General features: G+C 29.1%; 1 protein-coding gene across 2 annotated transcripts; it reads left to right on the top strand.

Annotated features, from left to right (window-relative positions):
- Positions 1-257: 257 nt before the first annotated feature.
- Positions 258-14938, top strand: LOC111683176 (excitatory amino acid transporter). Of its 2 annotated transcripts, XM_023445227.2 has the most exons (7): positions 258-700; positions 5085-5264; positions 10127-10460; positions 11793-12401; positions 13006-13335; positions 13897-14008; positions 14323-14938. In XM_023445227.2, exons 2-7 carry the CDS (start codon positions 5102-5104, stop codon positions 14503-14505), a joined length of 1731 nt encoding a protein of 576 aa, XP_023300995.2. In that variant the 5' UTR covers positions 258-700; positions 5085-5101; the 3' UTR covers positions 14506-14938. The 2 variants fall into 2 exon arrangements, with proteins under 2 accessions (XP_023300995.2, XP_023300994.2); XM_023445226.2 differs by lacking the exon at positions 258-700 and having other exon boundaries at positions 4494-5264.
- Positions 14939-18161: the final 3223 nt, after the last annotated feature.

The following is an 18161-nucleotide window of genomic DNA, read 5'->3' as shown; positions in this document are numbered from 1 at the left end:
TTCTTGGCATTTGTTTACATTTTGGAAAGAAATTGGAAAAACCAATATACAATTTAAATTAAATTGTGGACTTTAAAGCTTTAGAAAAATTAAAATATTGACCAAGAATTTTTAAAGGGTTAGTTGTTGAGAGCAATTTTAGCTAAAAGGTATTGAATAATCTCTAATTCAAATATGTTATAAATAAACAAAACACTTTGCATTTTAAATTCATTTTATTGAAAAAAAAAACAACTAAATAATTTTGCTTAAATTAATATTTCCAGTTAAATTTACTACAACGGCTACAGCAGTGCAAAGAATTTTAAAACTGTTAATGCAACTGCAGCACAAATTGCTGCGTAGTCAACTCAACTGCATTAGCAAATACATACAACAGCTCTAAACTAGACGAAAAAAACTAAATTTTTAGTCAACTATTTTTATAAAAAAAAAAAAAAACAAATCAAAATATTAAATACTAACTAAACCAAATACCTCATCTACACGTTAAACCTAAAGTAAAGATATATATTTTATAAAAAGAAATATTTACCTATTAGTGCATTATATAATTAATACTACAATAATAATAATAATAATTAACCAACAACGTTTAATTTACATCATAACAAAAGTACCTGAAAATTTTAGTTTTAAACCAAAAAAAAAAAAAAAACAAATATAGTAAATCTGGGTAACCTCAAGTTAATCTTTAAAGGTAAGTTTTAAAATTTTTATATTTTACGAATTTAAAAAAGTTTTTTAATCAATACCATCAAGCAAATATTTTATGAATGTTTCTAATAAGCCGCTTAAAATACTGTAAATACTTGTGCGTATGATAAATGTTGAATTGCAGAGAAGTAATAACACTAATACGTTTTACAAAAGGTGATAATAACTTTTTCATATATTATTGAATCTATATATTCACTAATATATGAAATCCGATTTATAAGCAAAAAATTAAACTAGAACTGAACTAGAACTGAACTAGAACTGAACTAGAACTGAACTAGAACTGAACTAGAACTGAACTAGAACTGAACTAGAACTGAACTAGAACTGAACTAGAACTGAACTAAAACTGAACTAGAACTGAACTAGAACTGAACTAGAACTGAACTAGAACTGAACTAGAACTGAACTAGAACTGAAAATTATAAAAAGTACATACTTATTTTCTACATATTCATAGTTGTCACTTTATTTATAATAAATAAATCGAATAAAAATAACTATAGTTTTCATGTTACTGTTATTGTGTCAGTTAAACACGCATTTTAGTTGTTGTTATTATACAATTGTAATTTTTGTACTTTACCTATTGGTAGGCATCAATTGCTTTGTAAAGTAGACAACAATAACAATAAAATCCATCATTAATATTGTTATTTTGTATTCAGTTCAATTCAATTCAATATGAATGGTAATTATTGGTAATGACGTAGATTTAAGTATATATATATTTTTTTTGTATAGAATATAAACAAATTAAATGAGTGTGGCATATGTGTATTTAAGTTCTAGGTAGAGTATTATGTTATGAAAAAAAAATATGGAAAATTTATAACATTGCGTTTATATACGAAAAGGGAAGTGCAGCTATGTATTAAGAGATAATCTAATATAACCCTACTATATAACTTTTAGAAATATATGTATATTTGAATCATAAGTTGTAATAAAAAATTTAACATTTTTCTAATATCTCACATTTTTTCTTATCAGCAAATCGATTTGAAGAGTATTTAATATTCGTTTTAGTTTAGTCCACTTTGAAGAAGCCTTATAGTGATAAAAAATTCCAAAATGTTGGTTTCATTTTCAATAATGACTTTAGTTAGCTTTCTACCAATCAATATCCACGTGCCAACTTCAAGCATGATTGAGGAATTTGAAAGAGTTGATGTCATGGATAATTTGGAGTATACGATAGATAGATAGATAGATAGATAGATAGATAGATAGATAGATAGATAGATAGATAGATAGATAGATAGATAGATAGATAGATAGATAGATAGATAGATAGATAGATAGATAGATAGATAGATAGATAGATAGATAGATAGATAGATAGATAGATAGATAGATAGATAGATAGATAGATAGATAGATAGATAGATAGATAGATTAATGTCTCTCGTGAGTATGAAAGTCAAAAATCATACATTTCTTATGGCCATTAAAACATTAGTAGTACCTTTCACTAAAATCCATTATTACCCACAAATGGAGTAGCGATCCCGTTACACATAAATGAAATGTTATGATTCACAAAAATTTATTTTAATAAACAAATTAAATGACGTTTATGAAATGTCAAAACCTTAAGAAAAAATCCAAAAGAGAATAAGGACATGTAAAAAGAGTGTGAGACAATTATAAAAGATAAAGAGAGGTGCGAAGAGTGTTCTTATATCTTACTGGTGCAAAACAATTAAGAGCAACCCTAAGGCAGAAGGAAAAATAAATTGTAATAAATTTCTAGAGGAATTATTTTCCTTTGACATCAGAAATTTAGAAAAAAAAACACTTAGTAATATCGGAATGAGTAATGGGCCGACCTTAAAAACACTTTGAACTTTTTAGGAAAATTGTAAGAATTAAGTTTATTGTAACGTGTCTGTCGATTGACATTTAATGAAACAGAGTTTGAGGAATCCTTACAAAGTGTGTTATTGAAAAACAAATGAGATGGTTTGGGCATAAATTGAGCAGTTAGTAAATGCTATGGAAACTTTAGTTAAGTTTTACCAAATTTGTTAATGGAAATTTTGGTTATATTTGTATTAGGGTGGTAACAGTTTTATATAATAAGGGGTATATTATGGGTGTAATTCCAGTATTCTAAAGATTGACATATTAGTTTAGTTGCATGACCCTAATGCCTATATTTGTTACAAATACAAATTCCTATAATTTTAGCTGATGACAACTAAGGCTAATATTAAACCTAAAGACAATTATTAATAGTTTCTGTTGTTTTTTTATAAGCAAATTAATAACACAGTTTGTTCTGCTATTTTTGAAAAGTAATATGACAGAACTCTAACAGTTTTTTTAGTTGTTGCAAACCAACATTTTGTTTACTATAAATAAACAAAAAAAGTATAGCAAATGGAAAATAATTTATAAGCAAAGCTATAATTTACTAACAGAAAAACCATAAAAAAGAGCAGGGAGAAGAGTTTCCATAATTTACTCTTGAATGTCACGTCAAACAAATAGAGAATAAAAATCCTGTTGCTGCTCAGAAATTAGTTGTATAAATACCACAGCAGAGAAACTGACAGAGACATAAAGTTACGTGTTTTAGAAGCGAGTATACAAGCGGAAAATATAAAGAACGGAAAAAAACGAAAACTTGAAAGAAAATATATATATATAAAGTGGAAAAAACTGTGAAAAAAGGATTAAGGCAACAATTTTCAAGGAAATAGCAAAGAATTTGTTAAACTTAATGGATAAACTTTAAAAGGATATTTTAAAATAAAAAATTTTTATTAAAAAAAAAAACAGACAAGTTGGTGTTCAAATACAGAAATTAGGGTACAACGCCCTTTTTTCCTCTAAATAGAAAAAAAACCTATTAGACACTCTCTACTAGTAGAAAATTTTTAAAAAAGAAAAAGACCAAAAAGTGCATATATGTACATATAGACAATAAAACAACACAAATACTTGCACATATTTAGCTGCAAGGACTTGACACAGATTTTTTTATAACTGCAAGCACAGACATTTTGTATGTCTTAACAAGAAAAAAATAATTATTATACACAAATTATAAAAGGATTAAAAATAAAATATTATACACAATAACAAAAAATATTATACATTAATTAAAAAAAAAAAAAAATAATAAAAATCTATTAAAATAAAAAGACTGTTTTTTTTAACGAATTTAAGGTTTTTATTTTGTAAAACCAACTAACAAACCGACAACAACTTATAGAGAACTTTTGAAAACTTTTATTTTGAGAAAATCGTTAATTTTTAAACAAAAAATTCACTTTACGCAACAAGTTTTAACAAAAATCCCAACAACGGAGCCTTTAATTCTATACAAGTTTCTAAAGGATAAAAATAATCCCCATATTTATGATAAAATTTTAGAAAACAAAAAGAAAACCACGCCTCATCGGTAGCAGACAAAGGACATTACTCGAAATCTAGTAAATTTTCGATTCAGACATCATCTCTCAGTGTGTTTTCTCCCGGAGTAGTTGTTGAGCTAAATCATCAATGTTAAATAGAAAACAGCCCACATCAATGGAGTACTTAATAAATATATTAAAATTTAATATAAAATATTTAAAAAATCAATAATATCATAAAAATCAATTAGTATAAATTCCGTTTCTAACGAAAATCACAAGAAAAATATTAAAAACAAAAAAAAAAAAACATTTTAATTAAAAATTATTGAATATTTAAAGAAAAAAATAAACAATAAAATCTTACTTAAACTCCCTTAATAAAAACATAAAGTATAGAAAAAAAGCAAACTAAAACCACAACAAAAATGAAGTCCTTTTAAACAGCAACAACAACAACAACACATCTAGCATTTAATAATTAAAAGAAAATAAGAAAAACATAAAATCATTTAACTAACAAATAAAGGAAAAATAAAACCAAATTAATCCTCTTAAATTAAAAAAATAAAAAAAGAATAACAGCATAAAAAGGAATTTGAAAAAGTCCTTTTTTCACATTAAACACATTTACCAACAAAAGCCAACCAACCAACCACCACCATCAAACCCGAGGCACAACAACACAACAGCAGCAGCAAACAAACATCTCTTAAGTTTCACGTGTTACTTCAAACCAAACTAACACTGCAACCCTTAAATAAGGATACGGAAATACAGAGATTTCATTTTACTGTCTCTCTTCGTTTCCTTGTTTTCAAAGATTTTATTTAGAACTTTATTTTCTTAAAAGCGAAAAAAACAAAAATAAATTTACAACAAACATTTGCTTTTCTTAAGTTGTTGCGTGCTTAGTGGCGTGCTTCACTTGATTTCAAAAAACATTTTTGTTGATCACTTACTAATTGTTGGAAATGGAAAAATCTGAACAATTTTCAGATTATCTTTTTGCTAAAATGGGTCCACCACACTCTACGACAGTCAATGGCTCGGAGCTGCCACCGAAAACTACCGAACGTTGTGAGGCTCCGCGTGAGCTGAAAGGCTATCGCAAGTGGTTGAGTGAAAATCTTATGCTGCTGGTCACATTGTCTGGTGTCATGTTGGGTGTTATTTTAGGTAAGTGTCTATGTTTAATGTTAAGATTTTCCCTTTTTTTTACACATACATATGTATGTAGACCACAGGTCTGGGCTCTTTTCAATTCCCTTTTGTTTTGTGTATTGAAATGGAAATTGTATTATTGATTTTTTGCTTTCTTTTGTTGTTCGTTTTAATGGGAAACCTGAACATTGAAAGGGGTTTTATTTTCTGGTGAACCATAAAGGTGGATATTTGATATTTTGTTTGTTTGCTAAACTCTTTAAGCCTGCTTATTGATTTTCTCTTTTCAAAATTATTAAAACATGCTAAAAATAGTTTGGTTATGAATTGACATAAGTTGAGACGTCGTTATGGGTTTTACAAGATGATGTATTGACTTATGATCCAAAATATCGCAACATCTATGGTCTTTTCTCTGAAATGTTTTACATACCCAATTAAAATATTGCAATCAGTTGTACTTACTCAACAATTTACTTTCAATTACTTCTGTATACACCGTCTGTATTACTAAGAGGGAACTTTGTAATTACTTATAAATAACTCTATATGTAAGTGGTTACTATTTACTCTTGATATTTTGCTTTTGAATATTGTTTTTAATACGAACGAAAATGAAATGGACGTATGACATAATTAACTTCTTTTTACAGGCCATTATAGTAAGTACTTACCTCAGTCCTTATATATAAGTAAGCATGGTAAGCACTTGCTTCAATGTTATCACACAAAATCGCATTATCTATGGACTTTTGTCTTAAATTTTGTACATACCCAGTAAAAATATGAAAATGTCTTGTAATTACTTAACAAATTACTTTTCAATTACTACTACATACACCGTTTGTATTACTAAGAGTGGACCATTTAATGACTTATAAATAACTATTTATGTAAGTGGTTACTATTTAGCCTCGATATTTTGCTTTCGAATTTTGTATTTAAAACGAACGAAGATGAAATGGGCGTATGACTTTTTACAGGCGATCGTAGTTAGTACATACCTTACTCCTTATATATAAGCGAGCATGGTAAGTGCTTGTCATGTCATCATCCTGGTTAAATAATGACCTATAATTAATAATGTAATGTACGTTTGTGCTGTGTAAATTTTTAATCTTGTGATATATGACCCATATAAGACCCACTCGAATGAAAACGTGTCCTGTTACTATTAGGTTTTAGGTTCATCAGACAGCAGTAACTCACATACAATTAGGTCCAAAGTTTAATTTGTGTTTAACTGTAAGAAAATAAATGGGAAAGTTAGAGGTGTAGATGCGTTTAAAAACAGAATTATATGATCTAAATGAACGAAAGATAATCAAAATAGACCCTATCAGAGTTCTTTACAGATCCTAACACGCAGTGTTGGACATAGAAGATATACTTATGTTTCCTTCGCATCTTTATTCTGAGAGCACCTATAGATGTGATCTATAACAACCAGTAATTTATGATATCCAGATGCTTAAACGTGACCTTTGTTAACCTACAAATAAGATGATCTGTGCATATCCATACTAGAAAATCCATACTTGAGGAATCTTAGTGATACCTCAATAAAGTTATTGTGACCCTTGATCTTTAATAAAGTGAAATGTATTTACCGAAGGCAAGAAGTGGAACACCACAAAATCAGTCTTTATACATAACACTAAGCCGCTTTCCCGCATAGACCAATTTATGAGCAATACGTGTGTTTAAATTAGGAATCGAACGCATTCAGATACTAGCTTAAACGTGTAGTGTACACCGATCAATGTTTTAATAGTAGCTCGATAATCGGTATAGATTCTGTTGCTTTAACCTGTTAAGAACACAATTTTTAAGAAGTATTTAAGTTAAAGCTAAATGTTCCTATATTTGTAACAAGGTTTTCATTCTATACGTAAAAGAACATCATATGAAGAAATTATATTTTCAGATATATCCTAAGACCTCTCGGGGTATGTTTCCTTGATTACAAATCCCATCTTGGTGTATTGTAATACCGGGTTATAGAAGTGATATTATACAATAATCTTTCTTTATATTTCAGAAAATTTACTTTTCTTACAGTAAACTAAGCTTTTATAATATCAATCATTTAGCTTTTCTATATAATCTAACCTTTTCAATCATGAATAATAATTTCATTTTTATGGTCGGATTCATTTTAGACATTTTGTCATTGCTGTGCTAAAAACATGTTAGATAACAATCAGACTGCAAAAAAGGCAATTATTATATTATACAAAATATATCACAAAATTGTCATTAATTAAAACGTGTCATTATCAAGATAAGGATATTAGAGATAATTATATTGATTTTATATTATAATCTATTATTTCAGTTTTTGTTTGCACATAAACAAAAAAGATTAACATATTGTAACGAAATATGAATCTTATAATGAAATTAAGAATCAAATTGAGACATTCGTTAATGACTCGATTGTAGTGGTAAGTTATATAGTTATATAATTCCTTAAAGAGATGTTTTAAACTATTTCTGGTAATCGAACCCATAACACACAGATTGATAAGCCAAGCAGATTATTAAGTAACTTTTAGGAAACCTTTTTTGAAAAAAAATTAAATTTGAATAAATAAATAATTTGTATATAATAATTATATTTCTTTTCATAATTAGCTAGTGTTACGTTGATATTTTTCTCTTTTATAAGTACTATTTAGTATGTAAAAATATTTACTTGTTTGGATTTTATTCTGTAACAATAAAATACAACACGCAAAGGGAATATAAAACTGACAAAAAATATTTGTACACAACAAAATATTTCTAAATTAAATAACTGTTTGCAAATACTAGAACTAATTTAAATGACAAACAATGACAGACACGCAAACAGTGCAAAAATTCTTTACTTTTTGTCATGTAAATTAATAAATAATTTGAAATAAAAATAACTGTTATTTTAAAGTAGTGCCAGCAGCAATTATTAAAATGATGGATGGATTTATTAAATTAAATGGTATAGGAAGACATTTTTATATGTATGAATGTATGTATTGTCTTATAGGATATAACATTACTTCTCACAATAAAATGATCGTACAACTAGTTGTCAATTGCATACTAACTAACTAACTAACAAACTATCTATCTATCTATCTATCTATCTATCTATCTATCTATCTATCTATCTATCTATCTATCTATCTATCTATCTATCTATCTATCTATCTATCTATCTATCTATCTATCTATCTATCTATCTATCTATCTATCTATCTATCTATCTATCTATCTATCTATCTATCTATCTATCTATCTATCTATCTATCTATCTATCTATCTATCTATCTATCTATCTATCTATCTATCTATCTATCTATCTATCTATCTATCTATCTATCTAACTAACTAACTGACCAACTAGAAAATTTGTCTTTCTTAAATCATTGGGAGTCGACGATTAGAGTAATTAAAAGTTTTAATTTTTATTTTAAATGTCAGTCATTAATAATAGTTTTTAAAAATATATTGTTTATATAAAAAGAGTGACACGAGTACACAAATAAACCAGCCACGGGAGATTAATGTGTAATCAATATTAAACGCTTGATTTATTGACACTTAAATACACGTACATTTTAGTAGTTATATTTTATATAATTACAATACACAGCTATAACCCCAACAGTTCAAGGTTAATGTTTTGATTTTACCAGAACTCCTTACAAAATTAGAAAAATAGGTCGTATTACAACATACGCGATCTAACAATAACATTTCAAAAACGTGGACATGACTTGCAGTAATGTAAGTTAGAAGTTATTTTCTTTTAGATTTGTCTTAGTTGTCAAATGAATGAAACATTTTATTTAACTAAGGAGCTCTGAACTTCCTATAAGGGATACAATGATTACTTATAAAACAGTTGGGTGTATACTCATGTATGAATTTTGCTTTGTTTCCTAGTGTTATATAAAAGTTAATGGTATCGCTTAGAAGCACAGCACACCCACGTTCCTTAAGCCAATGAGAATTTATTAAATGACACTCGATTGAATGTGTGGAGTGCACTTGCAGCAAATAAAGAAAAAAAAATTGCAATAAAACTGGGAAGTCAACTGACTTTTCAAGTTCAATGTAAATATCAACATATGGTGCGGGTGTATACCTATTAATACAATTACAATTTTACAAGTTTCTTTACTCACACCTACAATGGTAAACATCCTTTCTTAACATGTGTAGCTTTCTTGCATGCATGCATTAATACATATGTATGTATGCCAGCTAAAGGAAGAAAATTGACTATAAAATAGGTCATGTTAAATAAAGCTTTAGAAGAACCCAACTATAAGCAGCACGTTTAAAGCAAACACATACACACAACTATGCATGTATTGATGACTTACATCCGTTTCCCTATTTTATAAATGTTATTGAAAAGAAAGAAAACTAAGTAAACATATTTACAAGTATGTATCTTATTTAAAAATGCTCTTAGAGTGACAATAAAAATGGCAAAATACTTGAATGATAATAGTGCCTAAACAGAGCTAGAAAAGTATGAAATCTTCCAAAACAATTGAACAAAAGGTCGATGCCAGTATTTACTAAGTTGTAAATAACGTATTTTAAATACTCTGTCTATACTAAATTTATTTATTTTAAAACGTTGTTCATCTATATACAATTTTTAAAAATTTTATCCAAATTTCTGGTTTAAAATCCAGTAATTTATTCCTTTAAACAACTGTTTAATATAACAAATTATAAACAGTTGATTTAACTAATCATTAACGTAAACATACATTAATACATTAATTTAAATTATTGTTGAAATTATATTAAAAGCAAATAAATTTTTTATACTTATTAATAATCAATTTCTTTTATCATTTCTCTCCCCTCTAAAGGTTTCTCTCTCCGCCCTTTACATCTGCATGAAGATTCGATAATGTTGATCTCGTATCCGGGTGAATTGTTTATGCGTGTCTTGAAATTAATGATTTTACCGTTAGTCATCTCAAGTTTAATTGCCGGCTCGGCCAGTCTGAATGCACGGATGAATGGTAAAATTGCCTTGAGAACCTTAGTGTATTTCGCTTCCACATCATTGTTGAATGCTGCATTGGGTATAGCGTTGGTGATGTTAATACATCCTGGTGACCCGGATTTACATAATACAACAGATCGTTCCACGGATAAGAGGGCTGTGAATCTATTGGATAGTTTATTGGATTTGGGAAGGTAAGTGTAATAGAGATAAAAACTAGGGTTATTTTAGCCAATTTTACTAATTAGCTTAGGAAAAGTAAGCAAAGCTATTTTTTTCCGGGAACATTTGCTTTGTATTGAAGGTATATACATTTTTAATTCCGGCACCAGGACTTATATTTCTGACAAAATTCATCAATTAGTATGTAGTAGTTTTTGTAAAAAGTATCTTGCTGATTCCATTGCTGCAAAGGCATTTCGTAAAGCAGTGCACAGCAATATCCCTTTTTATACCCTACACCACTTTAGTGGGGAGGGTATATTGGGTTTGTGCTAATGTTTGTCCTATACCTACCTTAAAGTATACCAATCGGCTTAGGGACAGGCCACAATTTTTAAGATAATTGGATGAAACTTGGTACAGACGCTTCTTTAGGTCCAAGGACGAAGCCTATTGAAAATGGTTAAAATCGGTCCATTATTTCGACTAGCCCTCTTGTAAAAAATCTCTTTTTTTAAAAAAAAAAAAAAAATATTCCCAAATAAAGTTAAAAAAAACGAATCAAATGCTTTATTTTTTAATAATCCCCATATTTAACATATATACTGACTGGTGTAGGGTATCATATGGTCTGCTACGCCCGACTATACACCAAATTCTTTTATAGAATACTATGGGTTCCATGGATTTAAATGCTATAATTGAGTTGGTTTTTGTCTTTACTTTTTATGTGACAGGGTGACTACTGTAGTTTTATTTTTAATATTAAAAGTGGAGACAAGCACCAGTGCTGAGAAAGTATTGCCAACATAATAAAGTTAATTGGTTTAATGTTGTGGTGGTAAATAGTCTTGTTTGTAGGTGTTAGGTAGAAAGATAGATAGATAGATAGATAGATAGATAGATAGATAGATAGATAGATAGATAGATAGATAGATAGATAGATAGATAGATAGATAGATAGATAGATATATATATATATATAGATAGATAGATAGATAGATAGATAGATAGATAGATAGATAGATAGATAGATAGATAGATAGATAGATAAATAGACAAATAGATAGATAGATAGATAGATAGATAGATAGATAGATAGATAGATAGATAGATAGATAGAATTTGGTCGTACAAGGAAATCTTTTTCCATTTGAATCATGCTGATGGGTAACCTGTAAAACCAGTGCAGCTTCAACACTAACGAAATTGTGTTTAGATTTAAATAGTTCCTGATTTATCTGTTTCTTACATCTCAATCTTTGTAGTTTAACTCGTGTTATGTGTTAAAAGAATAGAATTCTTAAAAATAATATTTATTTAACAAACATTTAAATTATCTGTTCTGTTTCTCTTCTCTACAGAAACGTCTTTCCGGATAACTTATTCCAAGCCTCATTTCAACAAGCGCACACTGTTTATCTGCCTAAACCTTCAATAACCAACACATTTAACGAAACTGTCAATGACACCGCTCTAATTGGCAATGGTGCCGGTGGTAGCGGTGGTGGTGGTAGCGGTGATGGAACTAATGACTCCACAGATGACATGGTTGAGGAAGAACCACAACTGATACGTGTTATTCAGTATCGCAGCGGCACTAATACTCTGGGCATTGTATTCTTTTGTTTAGTTTTTGGCACATTCCTTGGCACTATTGGTCAGAAGGGACAAGTAGTGGTCGATTTCTTTGCAGCCATTTTTGAAGTTGTCATGAAAATGGTCACTTGCGTTATGTGGCTGACACCGGTGGGCATTAGTTCTGTGATAGCGGGGAAAATATTAAGTGTTAACGATCTACACTTGGTAATGGCTCAATTGATGTGGTTCATATTAACGGTGGCGGTGGGTGTCGTCCTGTATCAGTTGGTCATCATGCAAGCCATTTACTATGTATTCGTGCGTCGCAATCCCTTCAAGTTCTATGCAGGATTAATTCAAGCCATGCTCACTGCATTTGCGACAGCTTCAACGTAAGCCATATTATTTTATCTTTATCTCTATATGATCTCAAACTATTTAAACTATAAATATTTGAAAACAAACAAAAAAGTAAAAAGGTGGCATCGTTATTTCCCAACTGTAGCGATGCCTCCTGATAATTCGTTTATCTCATTTTGCTGAAAAATATCATTTTATTTTAAAACTAAAAACAAAAAACACTGTTCATTTGCTACAAATATTTCTTTCCTTCTTTTTGGTTTTTACTTATATGTATTTATGCAACATTTTGATTTGATTCCGATTTTTTATTCGAAAACCTTTTTCAAAACAAAAACAAACTAAAATATACAACCAAAATTAAACATGCGAAAATTGTTAAATAATTTTCCCAACCTAAAATTAAAAACGAAAACTTAAAAAAAAAACACAAAATCAACTAATTGTAAACAAAAAACTATAAAAAATTTTAACATTAAAAAAACTAATGACTTGACTGTGATTCAAAATGACTGATTGACATCTTAATATACAACAAACAACAATCTGTGATACTTCAATATCGGGTGATAATACAATTTATTAAATAACAACAACCAACCGTCCATCTATCCATTCATCGTTACATTGATGCAGTGCTGCTGCACTTCCTGTAACATTCCGTTGCATGAATGATAAGTTACGTGTGGATCAACGTATAACACGTTTCGTTTTACCCATTGGCTGTAATGTCAATATGGATGGTACTGCTCTATTCATCTCAATTGCTTCGATATTTATTGCTCAAATGAGTGGCATGACTTTGGGTTTTGGTGAACTTGTCACGGTACTCTTGACATCGACAGCAGCCTCTATGAGTTCGGCCAGCGTTCCCAGTGCTGCATTGGTTTTATTGTTGGTGGTTTTGACAGCAATCGATGCACCGGTTCAGGATGTAACACTACTATTTGCCGTTGATTGGTTTGTGTAAGTATTAACATTTTTTTGTAAATGTGAGTTCTAAAGTATGTAGGTGGAGTTAAGAGATTTTATATGGAAGTAGAATTTTAGGTGGAATTAATAGTTTATCAATGTTAGGTAAAATATCTCTCAAGAATAGAAGTTAAGTGACACTAATTAAAATTCGAGTTATAGTTCTAGTTCAGTTGTAGTTCAGTTCTAGTTCAGTTCTAGTTCAGTTCTAGTTCAGTTCTAGTTCAGTTCTAGTTCAGTTCTAGTTCAGTTCTAGTTCAGTTCTAGTTCAGTTCTAGTTCAGTTCTAGTTCAGTTCTAGTTCAGTTCTAGTTCAGTTCTAGTTCAGTTCTAGTTCAGTTCTAGTTCAGTTCTAGTTCAGTTCTAGTTCAGTTCTAGTTCAGTTCTAGTTCAGTTCTAGTTCAGTTTTAGTTAGTTCTAGTCCAGTTCTAGTTCAGTACTAGTTCAGTACTAGTTCAGTTCTGGTTCAAGTTCAGTTCTACATTAGTTCTAGTTTATTTCTGTTAATTGATTCCTTGTTCCGAAATTCTGATCGTTTCAATTTCAACCATTCTAGCGATCGCATACGTACAACAAATAATATGCTGGGAGATTGTTATACTGCTGCCGTCGTTGAGGAACTTTCACGCAAAGAATTAATGGCACTCGATGCTGCTGTACTCTATCAGGTAATAAATGAATTGTTTTTTAAACTTAAAGAAATTAAAAATGAAAAAGAGGTGAAGTATTTTTAAATGAAATAAAAAATAAATTAAAAATCTTCAACAGAATAGCATTCTGTAATTCACTAAAAACGTATACCGCTTAAAGATAAACGTAAGAAGCTAGAGGCGCCTTAGAATCAACAGTATTTCTCTAATTATTGAAATTTTCATTAATCCCTAGGAAATGTTTGATTTACTTATAATGTTTTTTTCTTTGCATTTTTTTACATTTGACATTTTGCGTTTCTATGTGTGTCTGTGTGTGTTGGCGCTTACAGGAAATTCCTATTAGTACTCCAAATGGTCATGTCAGTTTAGAAGGACAAACTGAATTGGATAGTAATTGTACTATACCGGATGCTGTTATCGTTGATATGAATGTGGTTATTAACAAAGTCCATCAGCAGCAGCAGCAACAACAGCAACATCAACATAATGGTCATGCAAATAATAAAATTTAAAAGCGATACAATACTGAGCGAAGCAAAAAGAAAGCAAAAAGAAAATTTAATAATATTTTTTAAGAAGGCAAACAACTAATTAATATTTTAAAGGCAAAAGATAATAATTAATTAAACATTATTATTAAGATTTAGTAAAGATGGTAGTGTTCCAGTATAAACCATATGAAAAAATTCAAATATTTAAACTGTCAATTTTTAAAACACCACAAACACAAACAAAATTCAATATTAACAACATTTAATTAGAAAAAAACAATAAATTCACAACATTATTATATATAGAATGATCATCATTGGCTCCTTAGAAAAAAAGACTTAAATCATATTTTATCCCTTTACCAAACAATAATAAAAACTCAAAAAATATACCAAAACTTAAAGCCAGACTGTTATTTTTACCAAAATAAAAAAATAACAATATTCCAATTCAGTATAGATTATTAATAAATTTTATTAAATTATATCAATAACCCACCAAAATATATTTGTATTTAAATTTAACAAAATATTAATAAAAACTCCTTTTGAATCAAAAACAAAACCGAAAAAAATCTCCAAAACAAAATTTTATATTTTAACTGTAATGAAAAAAATAATTTGTGATGTTTTAACTACAACAATTTAGCAACAAATAAAACTCACCCATAGGTATATTAAACACATTATTTCTAGCACTTAAAACTTTTAATTTAAATATTTTTATAACTGTACTAATTTTAAAATTAAATCTTAATTTTGGTTCTCTAAACTGATCAATATAAAATTGTAAAAAATTATATTCCCCTAATAATAATTATAATTTTATAAATAACTTAAACAAGTTTTTTACATTAAAATAAAAAAACACACACACAATCTGTTAAAAGGGTTGTAACTGAAGAATAAAATTCTTTTAGTTTATTTGCTTATTAAGTTTAAGTTTTAGTGTTATTTCATTAAACAACAAAACATTTGCTTTCAACTTCAGTTTAAAATCACTTAAAATTCTTACCGAAAAATCACAACATGTTGATAAAGTTTCTATGTGTTATTAAGACAAAACCGATTAAAGCAAATTATACTTATAATAATAAAAAAAATAAATAATCACATTTTTAAAGTAGACTGATAGTAAATTAGTATTTAACAATATAAAATATTTGTATGCAAAAAAAAAATTTGAAAAAAAAACAAAATTACAAAAAATACTATTAAAAAAGAAGAACTTAACATAAAACAAAAATAATAAATGAATTCAAACTGAAAATATCAAATTGACAAAGAATATAAATGTTGTTTTATTAAAAATTAATAATCACTTCATGGCGCGTGATCGGTAAGTGAACAATATGTCCCATATGTATAGGTTATATTAATTTTTGTTCTGACGGTGGTCTAGTCTAGTCTATAGTCTAGTCTATAGTCTAGTCTACAGTCTAGTCTATAGTCTAGTCTACAGTCTAGTCTATAGTCTAGTCTATAGTCTAGTCTATAGTCTAGTCTATAGTCTAGTCTATAGTCTAGTCTATAGTCTAGTCTATAGTCTAGTCTATAGTCTCGTCTATAGTCTAGTCTATAGTCTAGTCTATAGTCTAGTCTATAGTCTAGTCTATAGTCTAGTCTATAGTCTAGTCTATAGTCTAGTCTATAGTCTAGTCTATAGTCTAGTCTATAGTCTAGTCTATAGTCTAGTCTATAGTCTAGTCTATAGTCTAGTCTATAGTCTAGTCTATAGTCTAGTCTATAGTCTAGTCTATAGTCTAGTCTATAGTCTAGTCTATAGTCTAGTCTATAGTCTAGTCTATAGTCTAGTCTATAGTCTAGTCTATAGTCTAGTCTATAGTCTAGTCTATAGTCTAGTCTATAGTCTAGTCTATAGTCTAGTCTATAGTCTAGTCTATAGTCTAGTCTATAGTCTAGTCTATAGTCTAGTCTATAGTCTAGTCTATAGTCTAGTCTATAGTCTAGTCTATAGTCTAGTCTATAGTCTAGTCTATAGTCTAGTCTATAGTCTAGTCTATAGTCTAGTCTATAGTCTAGTCTATAGTCTAGTCTATAGTCTAGTCTATAGTCTAGTCTATAGTCTAGTCTATAGTCTAGTCTATAGTCTAGTCTATAGTCTAGTCTATAGTCTAGTCTATAGTCTAGTCTATAGTCTAGTCTATAGTCTAGTCTATAGTCTATAGTCTAGTCTATAGTCTAGTCTATAGTCTAGTCTATAGTCTAGTCTATAGTCTAGTCTATAGTGTAGTCTATAGTCTAGTCTATAGTCTAGTCTATATCTAGTCTATAGTCTAGTCTATAGTCTAGTCTATAGTCTAGTCTATAGTCTAGTCTATAGTCTAGTCTATAGTCTAGTCTATAGTCTAGTCTATAGTCTAGTCTATAGTCTAGTCTATAGTCTAGTCTATAGTCTAGTCTAAGTCTAGTCTATAGTCTAGTCTATAGTCTAGTCTATAGTCTAGTCTATAGTCTAGTCTATAGTCTAGTCTATAGTCTAGTCTATAGTCTAGTCTATAGTCTAGTCTATAGTCTAGTCTATAGTCTAGTCTATAGTCTAGTCTATAGTCTAGTCTATAGTCTAGTCTAAAGTCTAGTCTATAGTCTAGTCTAAAGTCTAGTCTATAGTCTAGTCTATAGTCTAGACTATAGTCTAGTCTATAGTCTAGTCTATAGTCCTAGTCTATAGTCTAGTCTATAGTCTAGTCTATAGTCTAGTCTATAGTCTAGTCTATAGTCTAGTCTATAGTCTAGTCTATAGTCTAGTCTATAGTCTAGTCTATAGTCTAGTCTATAGTCTAGTCTATAGTCTAGTCTATAGTCTAGTCTATAGTCTAGTCTATAGTCTAGTCTATAGTCTAGTCTATAGTCTAGTCTATAGTCTAGTCTATAGTCTAGTCTATAGTCTAGTCTATAGTCTAGTCTATAGTCTAGTCTATAGTCTAGTCTATAGTCTAGTCTATAGTCTAGTCTATAGTCTAGTCTATAGTCTAGTCTATAGTCTAGTCTAAAGTCTAGTCTATAGTCTAGTCTATAGTCTAGACTATAGTCTAGTCTATAGTCTAGTCTATAGTCTAGTCTATAGTCTAGTCTATAGTCTAGTCTATAGTCTAGTCTATAGTCTAGTCTATAGTCTAGTCTATAGTCTAGTCTATAGTCTAGTCTATAGTCTAGTCTATAGTCTAGTCTATAGTCTAGTCTATAGTCTAGTCTATAGTCTAGTCTATAGTCTAGTCTAGTCTATAGTCTAGTCTATAGTCTAGTCTATAGTCTAGTCTATAGTCTAGTCTATAGTCTAGTCTATAGTCTAGTCTATAGTCTAGTCTATATCTAGTCTATAGTCTAGTCTATAGTCTAGTCTATAGTCTAGTCTATAGTCTAGTCTATAGTCTAGTCTATAGTCTAGTCTATAGTCTAGTCTATAGTCTAGTCTATAGTCTAGTCTATAGTCTAGTCTATAGTCTAGTCTATAGTCTAGTCTATAGTCTAGTCTATAGTCTAGTCTATAGTCTAGTCTATAGTCTAGTCTATAGTCTAGTCTATAGTCTAGTCCTATAGTCTAGTCTATAGTCTAGTCTATAGTCTAGTCTATAGTCTAGTCTATAGTCTAGTCTATAGTCTAGTCTATAGTCTAGTCTATAGTCTATCTATAGTCTAGTCTATAGTCTAGTCTA

This window comes from Lucilia cuprina, chromosome 2 (genome assembly GCF_022045245.1).
Source record: "Lucilia cuprina isolate Lc7/37 chromosome 2, ASM2204524v1, whole genome shotgun sequence".
NCBI classification, from domain to species: domain Eukaryota; kingdom Metazoa; phylum Arthropoda; class Insecta; order Diptera; family Calliphoridae; genus Lucilia; species Lucilia cuprina.
Note: the sequence above shows the minus strand (reverse complement) of the source record. Positions and strands in the feature narration are given on the sequence as shown.